At 35.5% G+C, this 20,649-nt stretch overlaps 1 protein-coding gene and 1 pseudogene across 5 annotated transcripts in view; one reads left to right on the top strand and one right to left on the bottom strand.

Annotated features, from left to right (window-relative positions):
- Positions 1-20,649, top strand: part of TAB2 (TGF-beta activated kinase 1 (MAP3K7) binding protein 2) — an 85,097-nt gene that overhangs the window by 29,121 nt on the left and 35,327 nt on the right. For all 5 annotated transcript variants that reach the window (XR_009702951.1, XM_061207436.1, XM_061207435.1 and 2 more), the window contains one exon: positions 18,952-19,142. Coding sequence is in view for 4 of the 5 variants with exons in the window: in XM_061207436.1 (XP_061063419.1) it covers positions 19,041-19,142 (102 nt within the window). In the remaining variant the exon portion in view is untranslated. The remainder of the gene's footprint in view (positions 1-18,951; positions 19,143-20,649) is intronic.
- LOC133102186 (large ribosomal subunit protein eL30-like) lies at positions 14,078-15,373 on the bottom strand (annotated as a pseudogene).

The following is a 20,649-nucleotide window of genomic DNA, read 5'->3' as shown; positions in this document are numbered from 1 at the left end:
ACCACCACCCCCCTCCCTGCCACTTTCCCCCCTTGGTGTCCATAAGTTTGTTCTCTACATCTGTGTCTCTATTTCTGCCCTGCAAACCAGTTCATCTGTACCATATTTCTAGGTTCCACATATATGCATTAGTATACGATATTTGTTTTTCTCTTTCTGACTTACTTCACTCTGTGTGACAGTCTCTGGGTCCATCCATGTCTCTACAAATGACACAATTTTGTTCCTTTTTATGGCTGAGTAATACTCCATTGTATATACGTACTACATCTTCTTTATCCAGTCATCTGTCGATGGGCATTTAGGTTGCTTCCATGTCCTGACTATTGTAAATAGTACTGCAGTGAACATTGGGGTGCATGTGTCTTTCTGAATTATGGTTTTCTCTGGGTATATGCCCAGTAGTGGGATTGCTGGGTCATATGGTAGTTCTATTTTTAGTTTTTTAAGGAACCTCCATACTGTTCTCCATAGTGGCTGTATCAATTTACATTCCCACCAACAGTGCAAGAGGGTTCCTTTTTCTCCACACCCTCTCCAGCATTTGTTGTTTCTAGATTTTCTGATGATGACCATTCTAACTGGTATGAGGTGATACCTCATTGTAGTTTTGATTTGCATTTCTCTGATAATTAGTGATGTTGAGCACCTTTTCATGTGCTTCTTGGCCATCTGTATGTCTTCTTTGGAGAAATGTCTATTTAGGTCTTCTGCCCATTTTTTGATTGGGTTGTTTGTTTTTTTAATGTTGAGCTGCATGAGCTGTTTATATATTTTGGAGATTAATCCTTTGTCCGTTGATTCATTTGCAAATATTTTCTCGCATTCTGAGGGTTGTCTTTTCGTCTTGTTTATGGTTTCCTTGGCTGTGCAAAAGCTTTTAAGTATCAATAGGTCCCATTTGTTTATTTTTGTTTTTATTTCCATTACTCTATGAGGTGGATCAAAAAAGATCTTGCTGTGATTTGTGTCAAAGAGTGTTCTTCCTATGTTTTCCTCTAAGAGTTTTATAGTGTCCAGTCTTACATTTAGGTCTCTAATCCATTTTGAGTTTATTTTTGTGTATGGTGTTAGGGAGTGTTCTAATTTTGTTCTTTTACATGTAGCTGTCCAGTTTTCCCAGCACCACTTATTGAAGAGACTGTCTTTTCTCCATTGTATATCCTTGCCTCCTTTGTCATAGATTAATTGACCATAGGTGTGTGGGTTTATCTCTGGGCTTTCTATCCTGTTCCATTGATCTGTATTTCTGTTTTTGTGCCACTACCATATTGTCTTGATTACTGTAGCTTTATAGTATAGTCTGAAGTCAGGGAGTCAGATTCCTCCAGCTCCATATTTTTCCCTCAAGACTGCTTTGGCTATTCAGTGTCTTTTGTGTCTCCATACAAATTTTAAGATTTTTTGTTCTAGTTCCGTAAAAAATGCCATTGGTAATTTGATAGGGATTGCATTGAATCTGTAGATTGCTTTGGGTAGTATAGTCATTTTCACAATGTTGATTCTTCCAGTGCATGAACATGGTATATCTCTCCATCTGTTTGTATCATCTTTAATTTCTTTCAGCAGTGTCTTATAGTTTTCTGCATACAGGTTTTCTGTCTCCTTAGGTAGGTTTATTCCTAGTTATTTTATTCTTTTTGTTGCAATGGTAAATGGGAGTGTTTCCTTAATTTCTCTTTCAGATTTTTCATCATTTGTGTATAGGAATGCAAGAGATTTCTGTGCATTAATTTTGTATCCTGCAACTTTACCAAATTCATTGTTTAGCTCTAGTAGTTTTCTGGTGGCATATTTAGGATTCTCTGTGTATAGTGTCATGTCATCTGCAAACAGTGACAGTTTTACTTCTTCTTTTCCAATTTGTATTCCTTTTTTTTCTTTTCCTCCTCTGATTGCCGTGGCTAGGACTTCCAAAACCATGTTGAATAATAGTGGCAAGAGTGGACATCCTTGTCTTGTTCCTGATCTTAGAGGAAATGCTTTCAGTTTTTCACCATTGAGAATGATGTTTGTGGTGGGTTTGTTATATATGGCCTTTATTATGTTGAGGTAGGTTCCCTCTGTGCCCACTTTCTGGAGAGTTTTTGTCATAAGTGGGTGTTGAATTTTGTCAAAAGCTTTTTCTGCATCTATTGAGATGATCATATGGTTTTTATTCTTCAATTTGTTAATATGGTGTATCACATTGATTGATTTGTGTATATTGAAGAATCCTTGCATCCCTAGGATAAATCCCACTTGATCATGGTGTATGATCCTTTTAATGTGTTGTTGGATTCTGTTTGCTAGTATTTTGTTGAGGAATTTTGCATCTATATTCATCAGTGATACTGGTCTGTAATTTTCCTTTTTTGTAGTATCTTTGTCTGGTTTTGGTATCAGGGTGATGGTGGCCTCATAGAATGAGTTTGGGAGTGTTCCTCCCTCTGCTCTATTTTGGAAGAGTTTGAGCAGGATAGGTGTTAGCTCTTCTCTAAATGTTTGATTTGAATTCGCCTGTGAAGCCATCTGGTCCTGGACGTTTGTTTGTTGGAAGATTTTTAATCACAGTCTCAATTTCAGTGCCTGTGATTGGTCTGTTTATATTTTCTGTTTCTTCCTGATTCAGTCTTGGAAGGTTGTGCTTTTCTAAGAATTTGTCCATTTCTTCCAGGTTGTCCATTTTATTGGCATAGAGTTGCTTGTAGTAATCTCTCATGATCCTTTTGTGTTTCTGCAGTGTCAGTTGTTACTTGTCCTGTTTCATTTCTAATTCTATTGATTTGAGTCCTCTCCCTCTTTTTCTTGATGAGTCTGGCTAATGGTTTATCAATTTTGTTTATCTTCTCAAAGAACCAGCTTTTAGTTTTATTGATCTTTGCTATTATTTTCTTTGTTTCTATTTCATTTATTTCTGCTCTGATCTTTATGATTTCTTTCCTTCTGCTAACTTTGGGTTTTGTTTGTTCTTCTTTCTCTAGTTCCTTTAGGTGTAAGGTTAGGTTGTTTATTTGAGATTTTTCTTGTTTCTTGAGGTAGGCTTGTATAGCTATAAACTTCCCTCTTAGAACTGCTTTTGCTGCATCCCATAGGTTTTTGGATCATCGTGTTTTTGTTGTCATTTGTCTCTAGGTATTTTTTGATTTCCTCTTTGATTTCTTCAGTGATTTCTTAGTTATTTAATAACATACTGTTTAGCCTTCATGTGTTTATGTTTTTTACATTTTTTTTTCCCTGTGATTGATTTCTAATCTCATAGCGTTGTGGTCAGAAAAGATGCTTGATATGATTTCAACTTTCTTAAATTTACTGAGGTTTGATCTGTGACCCAAGACGTGATCTATCCTGGAGAATGTTCCTTGTGCACTTGAGAAGGAAGTGTAATCTGCTGTTTTTGGATGGAATGTCCTATAAATGTCAATTAAATCTATCTGATCTATTGTGTCATTTAAAGCTTCTGTTTCCTTATTAATTTTCTGTCTGCATGATCTGTCCATTGGTGTAAGTGAGGTGTTAAAGTCCCCCACTATTTTTGTGTTACTCTCGGTTTCCTCTTTCATAGCTCTTAGCAGTTGCCTTATGTATTGAGGTGCTCCTATGTTGGGTGCTTATATATTTACAATTGTTATATCTTCTTTTTGGATTGATCCCTTGGTCATTATGTAGTGTCCTTCCTTGTCTCTTGTAACATTCTTTATTTTAAAGTCTATTTTATCTGATACGAGTATTGCTACTCCAGCTTTCTTTTGATTTCCATTTGCATGGAATAGCTTTTTCCATCCCCTCACTTTCAGTCTGTATATGTCCCTAGGTCTGAAGTGGTTCTCTTGTAGACGGCATATATATGGGTCTTGTTTTTGTATCCATTCAGCAAGCCTGTGTCTTTTGGTTGGAGCATTTAATCCATTCACGTTTAAGGTAATTATTGATATGTATGTTCCTATTACCATTTTCTTAATTGTTATGGGTTTGTTTTTGTAGGTCCTTTACTTCTCTTGTGTTTCCCACTTAGAGAAGTTCCTTTCGCATTTGTTGTAGAGCTGGTTTGGTGGTGCTGAATTCTCTTAGCTTTTGCTTGTCTGTAAAGCTTTTGATTTCTCCATCGAATCTGAATGAGATCCTTGCGGGGTAGAGTAATCTTGGTTGTAGGTTCTTCCCTTTCATCACTTTAAATATATCATGCCACTCCCTTCTGGCTTGTGGAGTTTCTGCTGAGGAATCAGCTATTAACCTTATGGGAGTTCCCTTGTATGTTATTTGTCATTTTTCCCTTGTTGCTTTCAATAATTTTTCTTTGTCTTTAATTTTTGTCAATTTGATTGCTCTGTGTCTCGGCGTGTTTCTCCGTGGGTTTATCCTGCCTGGGACTCTCTGCGCTTCCTGGACTTGGGTGGCTATTTCCTTTCCCATGTTAGGGAATTTTTTGACTGTAATCTCTTCAAATATTTTCTCAGGTCCTTTCTCTCTCTCTTCTCCTTCTGGGACCCCTATAATGTGAATGTTGTTGCGTTTAATGTTGTCCCAGAGGTCTCTTAGGCTGTCTTCATTTCTTTTCATTCTTTTTTCTTTATTCTGTTCCACGGCAGCGAATTCCACCATTCTGTCTTCCAGGTCACTTATCCGTTCTTCTGCCTCAGTTATTCTGATCTTGATTCCTTCTAGTGTATTTTTCATTTCAGTTATTGTATTGTTTATCTCTGTTTGTTTGTTCTTTAATTCTTCTAGGTGTTTGTTCTTTAATTCTTCTAGGTCTTTGTTAAACATTTCTTGCATCTTCTCAATCTTTGCCTCCATTCTTTTTCCGAGGTCCTGGATCATCTTCACTATCATTATTCTGAATTCTTTTTCTGAAAAGTTGCCTATCTCCCCTTCATTTAGTTGTTTTTATGGGGTTTTATCTTGTTCCTTCATCTGTTACATAGCCCTCTGCCTTTTCATCTTGTCCATCTTTCTGTGAATGTGGTTTTTGTTCCACAGGCTGCAGGATTGTAGTTCTTCTTGCTTCCACTGTCTCGGTGTTGCCTTCTTTAATTAATCGTTTCCTTAAATCCTCCACTTCCCTCAGACTTGATGGGTCCCTTCTTTGTTTCCCATGTATACTGCAGCACAACTCAGTTACAATTCAGTTATTATATTTACTTGTTGATGTATTGTCTTCCCCTACTAAAATGTAAATTTCTTGAGTGGAGGCAACTGTGCTTTTATTAATTTTAATATTTTCAGCACCCATTATCATATAGAGTGAGTAGTAGACACTCAACAAATGTTTATTGAGTAAGCAAAATACGTATACTATATAGTACATATGCAAGTATAATATATAACAATAATACATTAGAAAACGTGTCATTTCATAAATCAAAATGTTAAGTAGATGATCACTTTCATATATTTTTGCAGTTCATATTTCTTATTATGGAAGTCTCTAGATTTATGGATAAGTATTGTATAATGAGATTTCTGGTTCTTTATTCAACTATATTATACAATTAAAAATATTGAGTATTCTCTAAGGGTATCTATAATTGGAGAATTGTGAAATAGATTTATATGTAATAAATCTGCTGAGATAGAAGTTTCTGTACAGTTTTGAGATTATTCTTGACCATCTAATATAAAATTTATTCCCCATAACTATAACAAGATTAATAGCCAACTTTTCAACAGTTTTGTAGTGTTAGATTTGAAAGACTGGCACATAACTTAACAAAAAACAAAATTATTTTATTTTAGAGAGTTGATTCAATTTAATATTGTTTCACTGTTTTAACCACTCATTTTAAATACACTATAATTTCTTTTGAAGATTCTGAATACTGTTATAGTAATGAAATCTTTCTTTTAAATGTTTTCCTTTGCACATAGATCTTTATGTACTTTCTCCATTAGCAGGCTTAGCAGTCTCATGATTCACCACAGTTGTCAATTACCAATCAAGTGTATGTATATGATTTTAAAATTACTGATTTAACTATTTGTTAGTTATTAAAGGTTTTGGAGATCGAGAATAACTGTGCATTTATACTGTGTCTAACTCATGAAGTTAATCATCACACTCTCAGTGCCGTAACACACACACATACCTAGCATCTGGCCAGCAGTCTATGCTGGGGAGAAGTCAGCTAAGGGCCATGACAGTAGAAAGAAGATGGGCAAAGTTAGATGAGATGAACAGAAAAAACAGGGGTCAAGGAAGGGGTTGAAACTGCATGGAGATCAGTTGGTGAAACTTCTTAGAACTTTCTCTGAATCTTCATCTTAAAATGCCATTCTAGATTAATATTTTAACCAAATTATTATAATTTTCACATATCACTGAGACTGTTAGTTCATTCCAAATGTTTATGGTTGATGTAAGATGTAAACTGGTTCTTTCAAGTGCTTTCATTTCCTCTTCTCCTCTTTTTTTCCCTTTTACCCATAAATAGGAGCTTATTATCATATCACATATTTATATCATGTTTTCTTTTAAAGATATTTGCATACAGGATGCATTAGCCAAAAATTACATTAAAAGGGGCACACTCAGAGGTAACTTTGTTTCCATCTTAAAGCCCTAATGTATTGAAAGATAATAATGGGGTATGAATTGGAAAATACACACAAGGTAGTTAGTTATATAATATGTTTTGATGGATTATAACCATTCTGCCTTAGATTTATTGCACTTTTCTTGATCCTTAGAAAATGGTAGCACTCACCACAAAACCACAATACATAAATTGCCAAGTGTGGCTGACTTGCACATTCCTTTTAGAGGAACTTATAACTGGTAAGCCTTTTAACCATAAGAAATGGTCAACATTCAATGAACTTGAGGCAGTGTATTAAATGAGAAAATTGGGAAGTGTTTTTTAAGAGGAGGTAATGTGGATCATTATGTTACTTCAGTTATTAATATTTACTGTTTTTCTTTAGAAAATAAATTACTGTAGGCTTATAAAATTGAGAAATACATTTTCTGGTAACATAATCCTTTGTTCCCTTTAAGCTTTTAACTAACACTAAATCTCAACATGATAAGTAACTTAAAGTAAGTAGCATTTAGGTGACTAACTTGGTGTGTTTCTGTTATTTTATTTTTGCAAATATCTATGTAAAATGATTCAGTATTACAGCTGTTTTATGCTACAGTTTATGCTACAGGTGAATTATACTTATCCTGTTTTTAATTGTAAATGATGGTAGTATTTGAATTTTAGATTTTTAATTGCCATAGCTATAATTCTTACATTTTAAATCTTAGGAAAATAATTTGACATTATAGAATTTGGGGGGCAGCGAGTTTGCTTTGCCTTAATAAAGATGTAATATCATGCTCCAAGAAATACAGTTCTAAAAATTTGCTGTTTAAATTAATTTTGAGATTTTTCATATTCAATTAATGACATTTGTAAATTCTTTTAAAGTTAATCAGATGTGAAGTGCATCAACTATTACCTACTTGGCATTTGATGAGATACTTACATACTACACCAATAATGAAAAAGGTATTTAAAATAGTGTATATAATTAGGAAGGTAATACTTTTTTTTTTTTAAGTTGAATTCTGAAATCTTCATTGAGGCCAAAAAGTTTCAAAACTTGCTTTAACTTTAAAGAAGTTATAGCTAACTCACTGCACAGTCTGATCCTGTCAGCCAGTCCACAGAGAGACACAAGTTAAAGTTAGTATTAAGAAACTGTTAACATCGTATTGACAACCAAATATGTTAAGTTGAAACATTCTACCTTCCAATTAGACATCCTGGGAATTGAGTAACCGTTGTTGAGGTCAGGGGCTTTGCAGTACAAACAGTTCTGTTGCAATTTGACATATGTGTTCCTAAAAAACACCATACTATGGAAAATAATACAGTCAAAAAATAAAAAAACAAAACCCTACAAGACTTACGGGAAACATGGAATTGGGGTACAACACTCAAAATGTCATCAGTGAACATTTAGAAAGACAGGAACCTTAAAAAACATGGTAGTATAGTTTTACACATGTTAAATGGCTAAGAAATATGTAATATGTAAATACTTGTACAATATTTATACAAATAAATATTGTACTTTGCTTTTAAACCCTCCTGAAGTTTGCCTTGTAAAAGAAGTTTCCACATAGTTGTGGAAGCTTGTTATTGTGAAGTGGTTGAAGAAGGGTTTTCTGAAATCACAAGGGAAGTTGAACACAAGTTGTGGATGGGTGTGGCTGATTCCACGAAGATGCAGTGAGCTGAGGTAGCTGGCAGATGTTTGAGGTGTGTTCACATTCACATTTAGTGTATTCACATGCAGCTTGTTTCAGCTGAGTATGGTTTTCTGCATTCACCTAGTGTTTCTGGCAGATGAAATCACAGCAAAATTCATTTAGTGTTCAAATTGTTCCCTAACATATCAATTGCATTGAAACAAATTTACAGTTTCAAAACAAGTATTACAGCAGCACTGACATAGCCTAGGGTAAGGCAAACACTTTAGTTTGGAGGGATAGCTACCATTTTTTATAGTAGTCTTTAATCTAGATGTATTCTGATCTGTATTTAGAGATTTATTGCAACAATATTTTTTGAACATCTACTACTTGCCTTACACTTTCTAAGTATTTAGGGTACAGCAGCAGTGAACAAGGTAGTCTCTCCACTTTGAAACTAACATTACTTGTGTAAAAATTTCTGTTTGTTGTCAAGGGTTAGTTTTAAGAGGTAAAATTGGATAGATGAATGGAAGAGGAAGTCTGGTAAAAAGAGTCTACTGGGCAGCAAGGCTTTTCTCTAACCTCTTAAATATATATACTTTTACAAGACAATTTCCTAGGGTTCTATCCAACTCAAGATTCCATTGTTTATAGAAAAAATTATCATCTCTGGAAGTCACTATGGAAATCAGAGTTAAATTTTAGGATGGTATATATGGTTAAAGTGGAAAGACCTCCTTCTTGTCCATAAGCTAAAGGAGAATCCCAGTGCAGTTGAGAAGTGAATTTTAGTTTTATATATTTCATCCTGTTTCTCTGTGATATTTCAACATGAACTATATATTTTTTGTTATAATAATTAAATTTGTTCCAGCAAAACTCAACCATGTACAAACTGGGCAAAGATAAAATATGTATACCAGTTTACATAATAATACTAAACCGTTAGTGTTAACTCAAGATCTTCTATAATAAAGGCCACTGTACACTTGCAGCCTTCATTGGCCTTTCTCATCTTCTCTTGTAGATACTCACGACCCCAAACTCCTTCTTCATAATTCCCTTTCCTCCTGTCCCTCCTTTGTTTAGCCAGACAGGTGACTGACTCATTGTCTCCAGAACCTGCCCAGTATTTGGTTGCCTTGCTTCATACTTTAACCTTCTTATTTAAGTACCCATGATTCAAGACCCTCCCACACCCTCCCTCAGCCCAGAGAACCCTTTAAACACCTATAGCACAGTTTATATCACTTATCTGGCACTTATATGCAACCTAATATTTGGTTTTCAGGTAGCTTTATCTGAGTTACCCAATTAAAACAAATTATTTGTCCCATATACATGGGAAAGGAAGGCCTCAAAGGCTCAGTCAACTCCTTCAATATTCTGCAGCCAGAGTGGCCTGCAGCTGTGTTTGCTAAGGTTTTGTTCCTTTGTACTTTGTGGAAATTCATGATATTTAGAATAAATAATTATTACTACTAGTGTTTGTAGTTTCTGCTACAGGCCAGGCAAGTGTAATACCATTAATTTTCACTGTGTTATCACTAACCCTGTAAATTCTTGGAGTTTCCTTCATTTTACAAGGAAGAAATGATAGTGTTAATGGCTACCATTTACATAAGCTATTTTATTTACTTGTTTGCTTGCTCTGTGTTCCTTTTTATTATCTTATGTGTATTACTCATTTAATTCTCAAAATCATGTGAGGTAGCTACTCTGTCATCACCATTTTGTAGGTGAAGAAACTGAGACACAGAGGAGTTTAATGATTTGCCCAAGAAGACACTGCAAGTAAGTGACAGATTAAATTTCATAAATAAATGAGCACAAATTATAGAATCCTAGAATTTATACTTAACCAGCCGTTTAATTGTCTCATCTTATTAAATGAAACAATGCCCACTAATGTAGAAATTGAGGGTGAAATATTTAGCAGTGTTATTTCTGTTTTTAATTATTAATATGTTCTTTCGCCAGAAAATTTTAGAAACAGATGGTTAAAGTAGAGTTTGTTTCTTGAAATTCTACTGCTTAGGAAAGTTTTAAGCTTATCTGAGAGTTACATTTAATTTATTCATTGATTTCTTTTTTTAATAAGACTTTAATAATAAAGGCCAACACTTTGTCAAGTTTAAATTACGTAAATCTAAGTAGTTTATATAAAATACATTACCAGTTACTCTTTCTTTTTTATTTATTTTTTTATAAATTTTGGGGCTTCCCTGGTGGCGCAGTGGTTGAGAATCTGCCTGCCAATGCAGGGGACACGGGTTCAAGCCTTGGTCTGGGAAGATCCCACATGCCATGGAGCAACTAGGCCCGTGAGCCACAACTACTGAGCCTGCGCGTCTGGAGCCTGTGCTCCGCAACAAGAGAGGCCGCGATAATGAGAGGCCCGCGCACCGCGATGAAGAGTGGCCCCACTTGCCGCAACTAGAGAAAGCCCTCGCACAGAAACGAAGACCCAACACAGCCATAAATAAATAAATTAAAAAAAAAAAGTTATAAAAATTTATTTATTTATTTACTTATTTATTTATGGCTGCATTGGGTCTTCGTTGCTGTGCGTGGGCTTTCTCTAGTTGTGGTGAGCAGGGGCTACTCTTTGTTGTGGTGCACAGGCTTCTCACTGCGGCGGCTTCTCTTGTTGCAGAGCACAGGCTCTAGGCACGCGTGTTTCAGTAGTTGTGGCATGAGGGCTCAGTAGTTGTGGCTTGCAGGCTCTAGAGCACAGGTTCAGTAGTTGTGGCGCACAGGCTTAGTTGCTCTGTGGCATGTGGGATCTTCCTGGACCAGGGATCGAACCCATATCCCCTGCATTGGCAGATGGATTCTTAACCACTGCACCACCAGGGAAGTCCACTCCTTTCTTTTTAAAAGTTGGATCTCTGGGAATTTTGCTTTGCTCCATCATTTATTTTGTATGGTACCTCCTGGACAGGAGCAGTCAACTTTAATCTTTTACATATCTGTATAGTCATAGTTTGGGGGTTTTGTTTGTTTTTTAATCTCTTATCAAGGTTTGTTTAAAAGTAATACATCTCATCTAAATCTATAATTTCAATAGTAGGATAGTAGTGTTTACCCCTATCCCCTCCCCTCTCATTTCTCCCCATTTCTCCTGGGGTTAGAATTGCGAGACCTTTGCTGTTTTCTTGGACTTGATGGAAAGCCAGCTTTTGGTCACATATGGTTAATATTCTACAGTTTTTTCATTAACAACACACACACTTTTCTTACCAAAATGCTAGTAGGGGAGGGACCTTGGCGATATAATCCACCCCTCATAATAGATTAAGTGGCTAGGCTAACAGTATTTACAGGAAAAAGTAATATAAATACTGAATATGGATTGAAGCAAAAAATTGTGAAATAAGTATTGGGCAGATGGACATAGGAGTGAAGAAGCATGGTTATATTATGGGATGGGAACTAAGTTATAAAGCTAACTCTTCATTTTCCACAGTAGGAAATCCATAGAAAATGTATAAAATTGAAAAATCAAGAAATAACCCTATAATCATCTTTGTAGGAATGTGGAGAAACAGCTCAGTGTTGACAGTGGAATATGGAATAGGATAAAAGTGGAGAGGCATGAGACAGGGAAATTGCTGGTTTCTCGATAAACTTTGTAGTACTATTTGGCTTTTAAAAAACTATGTACGTGTTTTCTTCTTTAAATTTTTATTTAATTTTTCATTATAGGGTATGTCCTTAAAATAGTCCCAGAACAAAAAGTTAAGATATTTTAAAATCAATTTTTGTATATAATGTTTAGTGTTTGGGCTGGAAGGAATGTTGGCCTTTAGGGAAAAAATTAATAATGACTGTATAATGTTTTATACATAATATAACCAAGAATATTTTTCTTTGAGTGTTCTTAAATTATATGGTAGGATTGTCTCATCTATGCTCAGATTTTAGTTAATGCCAGCACCATAGATGCCTCTCAAAAGTTCATCTGCAGCCTAGACCTCTCCTCTGAGCTCCAGGTCCATATATCCCAACTCCCTCTGTGATATCACTGTTTTGAGGTTTTAAAGGTACCCTAGACTCAGTATGTTCAAAACTAAACTTAGAATCTACCCCTTTGTTTTCTTGGACCTTTTCTGTTGTTCCCCAGTTTATAGATGGGACCACCATCTGAGCAAATAAGAAAGCAACCTTTATACCTCCTTCTTTACCCCAATATCTAATCCATCTCAAAGTTCTATTAAATTTTACTTCCTAAATATCCCTGAAGATTTTCCTTCTACTCACTGTCCATTGCTATCTCTGCAGTTACAAGCTATTAACTATTTCATGGCTAGACTACAGCATTTTTCTAACTGGTCTTCTCATATATTCTTTTGCCCCTTTTCTCTGTACTATAGCCATTCTTCATACATGCAGGATTTCTTGATCATGTCACCTTTCCTGCCTCTGAGTTTAAATCTTTCAGTGGCTTCCCATTACCCTGAAGCTAAAACCTCCAAATTTTAATGGCCCAAAAGGCACTTCACGATGTGGCCTCTACCTTTTTCTTGCTGCTGCTCTCTATAGTTTTTCCTCATGTACTCCCTTCCAGTCTGTTTTTGAATGATGTGAAAGGGATGAAAAAGATTACTGTGTCAGCAACAAGGTAGACTGAGATAGCAGGCAGCAGATCTGGTAGCAGGAGGCAGACAGAAGATAAAATAGTGGGCAAGTTAAAATAGTTACCTAAATTATGAGCTTGTTTTGATGTGCCTTTAATCCAGGAATGTCTGTGACCTGGAGAGCAAGGGTATAGACTCTAATACTTGTATCTCCAACATGGTATCTGCTACATACTAGGCACTCCTTAAATTCGTGGGTTGTGGATGATGATGATAGGCCAATTTTAAATATCCAGTTACCTCATAAATGCTCAAATTTTGATCAGACCTATAAGTCCTGTTGCTTTGCTTTATCGTTGTTTTTTAATCTGAAGACTGTGGTCTCTTCTTGTGAGTACAGTTAAACTGTTATTTGTGTTATACTCTTACAGTCCTGGAAGAATTTACCATGGTAAACAATAGTGAAAATGAAGACTTGATAATTATCATAACATGAAGTCTGAGTGAGCCATTAACCGATACTTAGTACTCTGCACTGTCATAATATTGAGAGGTCAGAAATAAATTGCTTACATACTCTAAGAAAGGAAAGAACATGGCACATTTTGTAAATCTTGCCAATATATTTACGGTTGAGTTTTGTAGTACTGTGTATACTCTGCTACTATTTAGAATCCTTAAGAAATTATTCCTCCTAGATCATTTGAGCTGGTGGCAGGTTAGGTGCCAAAATTTTGCACCTACTGTTAGAAGCATACCTATAAAGTATGATTTCTTTATTTTCTCAGAAGAGCAGTCATTTTGCATCTTAACCATAGAAAATATATTTCTATTTATTATTAGAAATAATTTTCCAGATTAAGTTGTAAAGTATTTCTTGGTTTTCCTTTCATAATTAAATAAATACCTGTTTGTTTCAGTAATGTGTTTAGTTGTAAAACTTATTCACTCACCCACAAAGGCTACATTTAAAAATAGTTATCTTGCCTTGTCCTTAAAGTTTACTTTTGCTGGTTGCAGAATGTGGGTTGATTGTTTATTTTCCCTTTCAGCACTTAAATTTTGTCATTTCAGTATCTTCTGGACTCCACTGTTTTTTATGAGAAGTCGGCATTCATTTGAATTGTTGTTTCCCTATATTTCATTTCTTTGGCTCCTTTCAAGATTTTCTTTTTCTTTGGTTTTCAGCACTTCTACTGTTAGGCTGCTGTGTGGTTTTCTTTGGCTTTTCCTGTTGAGGGTTTGCTGATCTTCTTGATCAAGATCTTTTTGTTTGTTTGTTGTTTTTAAAACAGGCTCTGGCCAGTTTTATTATAGAAGAATTTTGCATGATTTACTTTTCACCAATCTGTTTTGGCATGCTTCTAATGATATCAGAATCACCTGGATCATTGATAGCCATTGTGCATATTCTTTGGTATTTCCCACATGCTGTGCCCAATTCAACATTATTGCCACTGTATATGGATACCAGTTTTGGCCAACATGGCATAATACTCTGTTTCAGATTTCCTCAACCTGAGCAGTTGTTGGTGAGGATGACAGGTTTCACTTTGCCTTGTCTTATTTTCAGAGCCTGCATGTACCCCAGCATGTACTTTCCACTTTTCATAAGGAGTTGGAATCTTGAGTTGATCTGGAGTCTAGAGTTGATTGACTTAGGCAACTTTTTTGTCTTCTTTATGACCACCACCTTCCTGCCTTAGGTGCAGGATGGCGCCCAACCAAGAGCAACCTCCAAGATGGCCGGGGAGCCAGTCAAGATCTTCTTGATGTGTAAATTTATATCATTTACTAACTTGGGGAAATTTTTAGCCACTGTTTCATTAAATACTTTTTTCTACCCCATTCTCTCTCCCCTTTTCTTCTGGGTTTCCACTTACAGGTATATTATATTAGAGTTATTGATTCTTTCTCACAGGTCCCTGAGGGTCTGTTCATCTCCCTACCTCAACCATTTTTTTTTTCCTCCACTCTTCAGGTTAGAATGATTTCTATTGCTTTGTCTTCAAGTTCACTGACTCTTTCTTCTGTCATTTCTGATCTGTGGTTAAATCTAGCCAGTGAATTTTTTTATTTCAGAAATTTTTCACTTCTTGAATTTGCATTTTTTTAATAGTTTCTTTTTTCTTTTTTTTTTTTTGGCTGAGAAATCCAAGTATATTTGCCTTTACATTCTTGAACATAGTTAAAATAGCTGCTTTAAAATCCTTATGTGCTAATTCTAGCATCTGGGTCATCTTGGGCTTGGTCTCCCTTAGTTGCCTTTCTCTTGAGAATGGGTCAGTTTTTCCTCTTTCTTATGTGTAATAATTTTAGTTTATAACTTGGACATTGTGAATGACACATTGTAGAGACTCTGGAGTCTATTGTGTTCCTCTAGTGGGTATTGATGTTTGGTTGGTGGTTTGCTTCCTTACTTGTTTGTTTCAGTAGGCAGTTAACTTGGCTGAACTCAAACTTCAAACTGAAATGTCAGTTCTGTTATTTTAGCCTTAGCCTGGCTATTTGGAATCTCTCGCATATGTGTAGTTTGGGGATCAGAGATACGTGCAGAATTTATACACAGAATTTGGTGCTTCTCTCCTTTCTATGATTTACTGGCTAGATTTTCAGCTGTTGTGGTCATGCCACAACATGACCTATCCTTTGGTTCATTAAGTGAGTGAGACTACAGATTTACTTGTTTGGGTTTTAGCTGAGCAAACCAACTGAGGCCTGCTCTCTGGCTAAAAGCCATTTAAAAAATGGAAAATCACCCTGTGCTGTCCACTTCTTCTACGTACTGACTTCCTTCACCTCCCCACCCCCAGCACCACCACTCCCCCTTTGCTATTTCTGCCTTCAATCTCTTTATATGTTGTCTAGTTATAGAAGTTGCTCATGAGAGAATTCGTCCAGTAGGAGCTACTTAGGCATTACAGGAAGTGGAATCCCTAAAATACAGTTGTACATTTGAACAATTTTCTTGTTAGTGTACTTGATAGTCTTTATTAGAAAAGCAAGCAAGTGTGATAAGAGTTTTTCAAAGAACTTTAGAAATTTCTGTATATGTTTTAACAATAGAATAAGTTGAAATTTATTTTCATGATTCATCCACTTTTAAATAAGAAAGGTTGTCCTGAATTAGACTGAGAATTTATTTATTTGCCTCTCCCTCAAATTATGTATATAAATTTCCAATCTAGATTATTTGAAATGCATTTTAGAAGCAAAAAATATGAAGAAACCATACAGTAAAACCTTTATTTCATCCAACAAATGTTACATCTTTGACTGAGATCCTGGGGATACAGCAGTGAACTTCAAAGTTCTTAATCCTATGGAGCTAACGCTTTAGGGATAGGCAGGTGGGTAGGTAGGTATGTCAGATATTGATAAATGCTATGAAGTAAAAGCAAGGTATGAGGATGTGATAGGGAGGGAAGGGAAACAAGTGTGGCATTATCTTAGATAGAGAGATTGGTCAAGGAAGCAGTCTCTGAGGAAGTGACATTTGATCAGAGGTGTTAATGAAGTAAGAGAGAGAGCCATGCAAGTATCTGAGTGAAAAGTGTTCCAGGCAGAAGGAGCAAGGAGTCTAAAAGCCCTAAGGGAGGAATGAGATTGGCTTCTCTTTGGAAAGTAACCAGTGTGAGGGAACTTAGTTTGGAACTGAGGGAATAAAGATGGTGGTAGGAGACAAAGTCCCACGGGTGGTAGTTAGCCAGGGGCCTTGTGTAGGATTTTGCGCCAGGGAAATGATTGTTCTGATTTACTTTTCACAAAGATCACTCTGTTCAAAAGAGTGGGAGGTGGGGGTAGAGCAAAGAGTTAAGGCAGGGAGGAGACCAGTTAGGAGACCTTCGCAGTAGTAGTCTAGGTGAACTATGATGGTGGCTTGGACAAGAGCAGTAATAGAGGTGGGGAGAAGTGGTCAGATTCAGAATATTCTTTTGCAGATAACAGCCAACAAAACTTTATAATGGATTAGATATGGCATGTGAGAAGGACCAACTGAATGACTGGTGGTACCATCTCTCTTTCACGGAGATGAAAGAGACTGGGAAAGATTTGGTTTGGATGGGGGAAAATTGAGAGTTCAATTTTGGACATAGTAAGTTTGAAGTGAATTTTAGATATCCAAAAGGATATGTGAGGCAGGCAGCTGGTTATATTAGTCTGGAACTCAAGGGAGAGAGAGCTCCCTTGGAGTTGGACATACAGATTTGCAAAGCCTCTCTTTAAAGTAGTGTGTTTGGATGAGATTACCTTGAAGAGGAATGTAGGTGTAATTGAAAAGAAACCCTAGATCTGAACTCCATAACTCACCAACATTTAGATGTTCCGAAAGGGAAGAGGATCTGACAAAGAAAACTGAGAAGGAGCTGCTAGTGGGTAGGAGGAAATCCAGAAGAGTATAAATCTCAGAAGCCAAGTGAAGAAATTGTTTAAAGAATGAGGGAGTGGTTGACTAGTTCATAAGCTACAGAGAGGTCTGGTGAGATGAGGCCTGAGGAGTGACTGTTAAGTTTGACAACCTGAAGATCCAGGACAGCTTTGATAAGTGAAGTTTCAGTGGAGAAAAACTATGAAAACCTGACTGGGGTAGATTTAAAAGTGATAAGAGGAAGGAAATGAAGACAAAGTATAAACCACCCTTTCAAGGAGTTTAGCCCAAAAGAGGGAATGGGCAGATAAATGAGCTGATAGCTGGAGTGAAGTCAAGGAGGCTTTCTCAAGATGAGCAGTACTGTAGCCTGTTTATTACCCCTTATTGTTGTGTTTAAATATCTTTACTAATTTCCAGTACTTTCCTTTTCTCCTGCAACCCATTTCTAGAAACACTACATTGAGTGCTAAAAATTGTGTGTGTTTGTGTGTGTGTGTGTGTTTTAGAAATAGATTTGAGAAATGTGTAATGCAAATAACTTGGTTTGGCAGTGCTTTTACCTATGAGATGTAACTAAGCTGAAGTCACACAGACAAAAGAATTAAGGAAAAATTAACCAAATGATAATAAAAAGCTTGAGAGTCTTTACCAAACATGATATCTCAATGAGCTTTTATTGTGTTGAGGATTCGGGAGTCCTATCATAACTAAATTTACTCAAAAGTGTTTTAATATCTCCTGTTATGCTGAAAACTGTCTACAAAGCGCTAGGTGTGTAATAATGGACAAAAGAGACCTAATTACTATATTCATAGAGTTTACAGACTTGTATTTAAGCTTATGGAAAAGAGAAATACTACAGATAAGAAATTTGTTTTAAAGAGATTGTCTTATTGTCAAATTTATACTAAAATGAAATGTATTTTAATTATTATGCAAATGGAATGATTTTAAATATTTTAATATGTTATTTAGGTTTAATATACTTTATACTATTTATATCCCAAAGAGGCTTTCAAGATTAAACACGGTTTACATTAGGAATATTAGGAATATAAATAAGTTAGGTGATTCTCAACTTGGGCCGTACGTCAGAATCACTTGGGGAGCTTTTAAATATCCATACACTCATGCTGCTCCCAACCAATTAAATCAGAACCTCTGGGGTTGGGGCCCAAGCGTTAGTATTTTTAAAATACTGATTTTATAGAAACAGAGGGAATAAAATGCTGCTAAGCCCCTGAGAATGAATTGATTACACATTTAAAGATTAAGTATATCTGAAAATTAAGGCAAAATATCAAATGTTTTGATTTACAGATCAGTTTTAGACAAAGCAGGCAAAGCTATTTGTAGGACCAAACTTTTTCAGGATCCAAACTTTAAAAATTTTAAGTAGAATAAACAAGATTACTTACTTTAGGCTGTCCTCTGATCATTAAGAAGAAAATCAGTAAAGTTACTCAGTTTTCCCTTTTAAAACAACCTTGACAGTTTCTTATTTGAATGCCTTTTGGCACAGCCATTATAACGCATTTTTCAGTTTTCCCTTTTAAAACCACCTTGACAGTTTCATTTGAATGCCTTTTGGCACAGCCATTATAAAGCATACAAATACATAGGAATTAGAACATTTTAAAGTTTGCCATCAGTAGTTATAAACTGAAAAGGCAGTATAACTATATGGGAAGCATCGTAGGACTAAATAATATTTTTATAGTTTATATTAAATGTTAGGTACTAAAGCACATACCCTTTTGTATTGAAATTTTAAATCCACAACAATATTCATTCTATAACAGTTCTCATTAAAGTTTTTTTTCTTTCTTTCACAGAAAATGCTTGGACAGAAGAGATGAGTACTGTTTCCACTAAGGCCTAGAATTGCCTACTGTACAAATAGTCCTGATCAGGCAATATACGAATGGCCCAAGGAAGCCACCAAATTGATTTTCAGGTTTTACATGACCTGCGACAAAAATTCCCTGAAGTACCTGAAGTTGTTGTATCCAGGTGCATGTTACAGGTCAGTGTTCAATGATTTCTGAATTTATTAATACAAACTTGGTATTTTTTTAAACACTGAAAGAAAACTCTTTTATCTTCTTTGGCATTAGTGTACTATGCTGGAGAGATGAGCTTTGGTGTCTGATAGTCATGTGGCCTTTAGCAAGTTATTAGGCTCTCTGTACCCCATCTGTCATATGGATAATACCTACCTTGTAAAGTAGATATGAGGATTAAATGAGATCTCAATATAAAGCATTGATACATGGTCCACACTTACTATGAGCTTGCTTCACTCCCCCCTTTCCCCATTTTGCCAGAACTTTTAAAAATTCCAGGTCTTCATATGAAAGTGAGAAAATCATTAAATAAGGAATCAGGAAACTTGGGATCTAATCCTAAATGGGCAACCTAAACATATTTGACAAGTAATGTGCCTTCTTTTGTACTTTAGTTTTCTTATCTGTAAAATGAGGAAATTTGACTAGACAATGCCTGAAGTCCCAATTATAAAGAAAAAAAAAGTTTCTTTTTATATCTTTTAATTTAATCTGTAAGTTTTCCAATTAATACCACTATCTAATAAATTTTTACATTTTTCTTAGTATGTACAATTTTAGAAATCCGTAATTCTAAATATTTAGTGATAGTGTACCTTCTCATTTGATTAAACTGGAAATCTTTCTATCAAGAACTATTTTTCAGCTTGTTAAAATGGAGATATAAAAAAGTGATTTGGTTTCAGACATACTTATTCTTGATGAATGATTTTTAAAGTTTGAAATTATATGAAACTTTAAAGGCTCAATATCTGTACTTGATATCAAGTGACTACATTTTGTTCACACCCTATCATCTTTTATCTGTACATTTAATTGGTCTACCCACCTTTAGTCTAACCCAGCTTTGGTTTCTCCTATCTATCCTCCTCACCTCTGCTAAAAATGTCTTTTTAAATGCAGATTTTATTATATATTTACCTGTTTAAAAACCTCATGGTTGTTCCCCATACCCTTCAGAGTAAAGTTTATATATCTTGACTAGGACATACTAGGTCTGTGATCTAAAATCCTGCCTTCTTCTGCGGCATGATCTCTTACCCAGTCCTCCCTCCCTCACACCCTATGCTATAATCATCCTCAACTGATTGGAATTCTCCAAACATGTCTGGCTCTTTCTGTGGTATATTGTTTAAGAGCATATGTTTTGAGTTAATAATACTGTATTGTATATTTGAAATGTGCTAAAAGAACAGATCTTAAGTATGCTTACCACCAAAAAAGAAAGAAAGAAGCCAGGGTGGGGGGGTGGGGGGAGGGATGGAGGAAGGAAGGAAAGAAGAGTTGACTATGTGAAGTGGTGGATGTGTTAATTGTAGTAACCATTGCACAATGTATATGTATATTAAATCATCACATTGTATACCTTTAAAAAAAATCATGTACAACCCAAATATATACAATTTTTATTTATCAATCATACCTCAGTTAAAGCTAGGGGGAAATAAATTTAAAAATTTAAATAAT

Source organism: Eubalaena glacialis, chromosome 12 (assembly GCF_028564815.1).
Source record: "Eubalaena glacialis isolate mEubGla1 chromosome 12, mEubGla1.1.hap2.+ XY, whole genome shotgun sequence".
Classification (NCBI taxonomy): Eukaryota; Metazoa; Chordata; class Mammalia; order Artiodactyla; family Balaenidae; genus Eubalaena; species Eubalaena glacialis.
The sequence above is the reverse complement of the archived record's forward strand: the minus strand, read 5'-3'. Positions and strand labels throughout refer to the sequence as shown.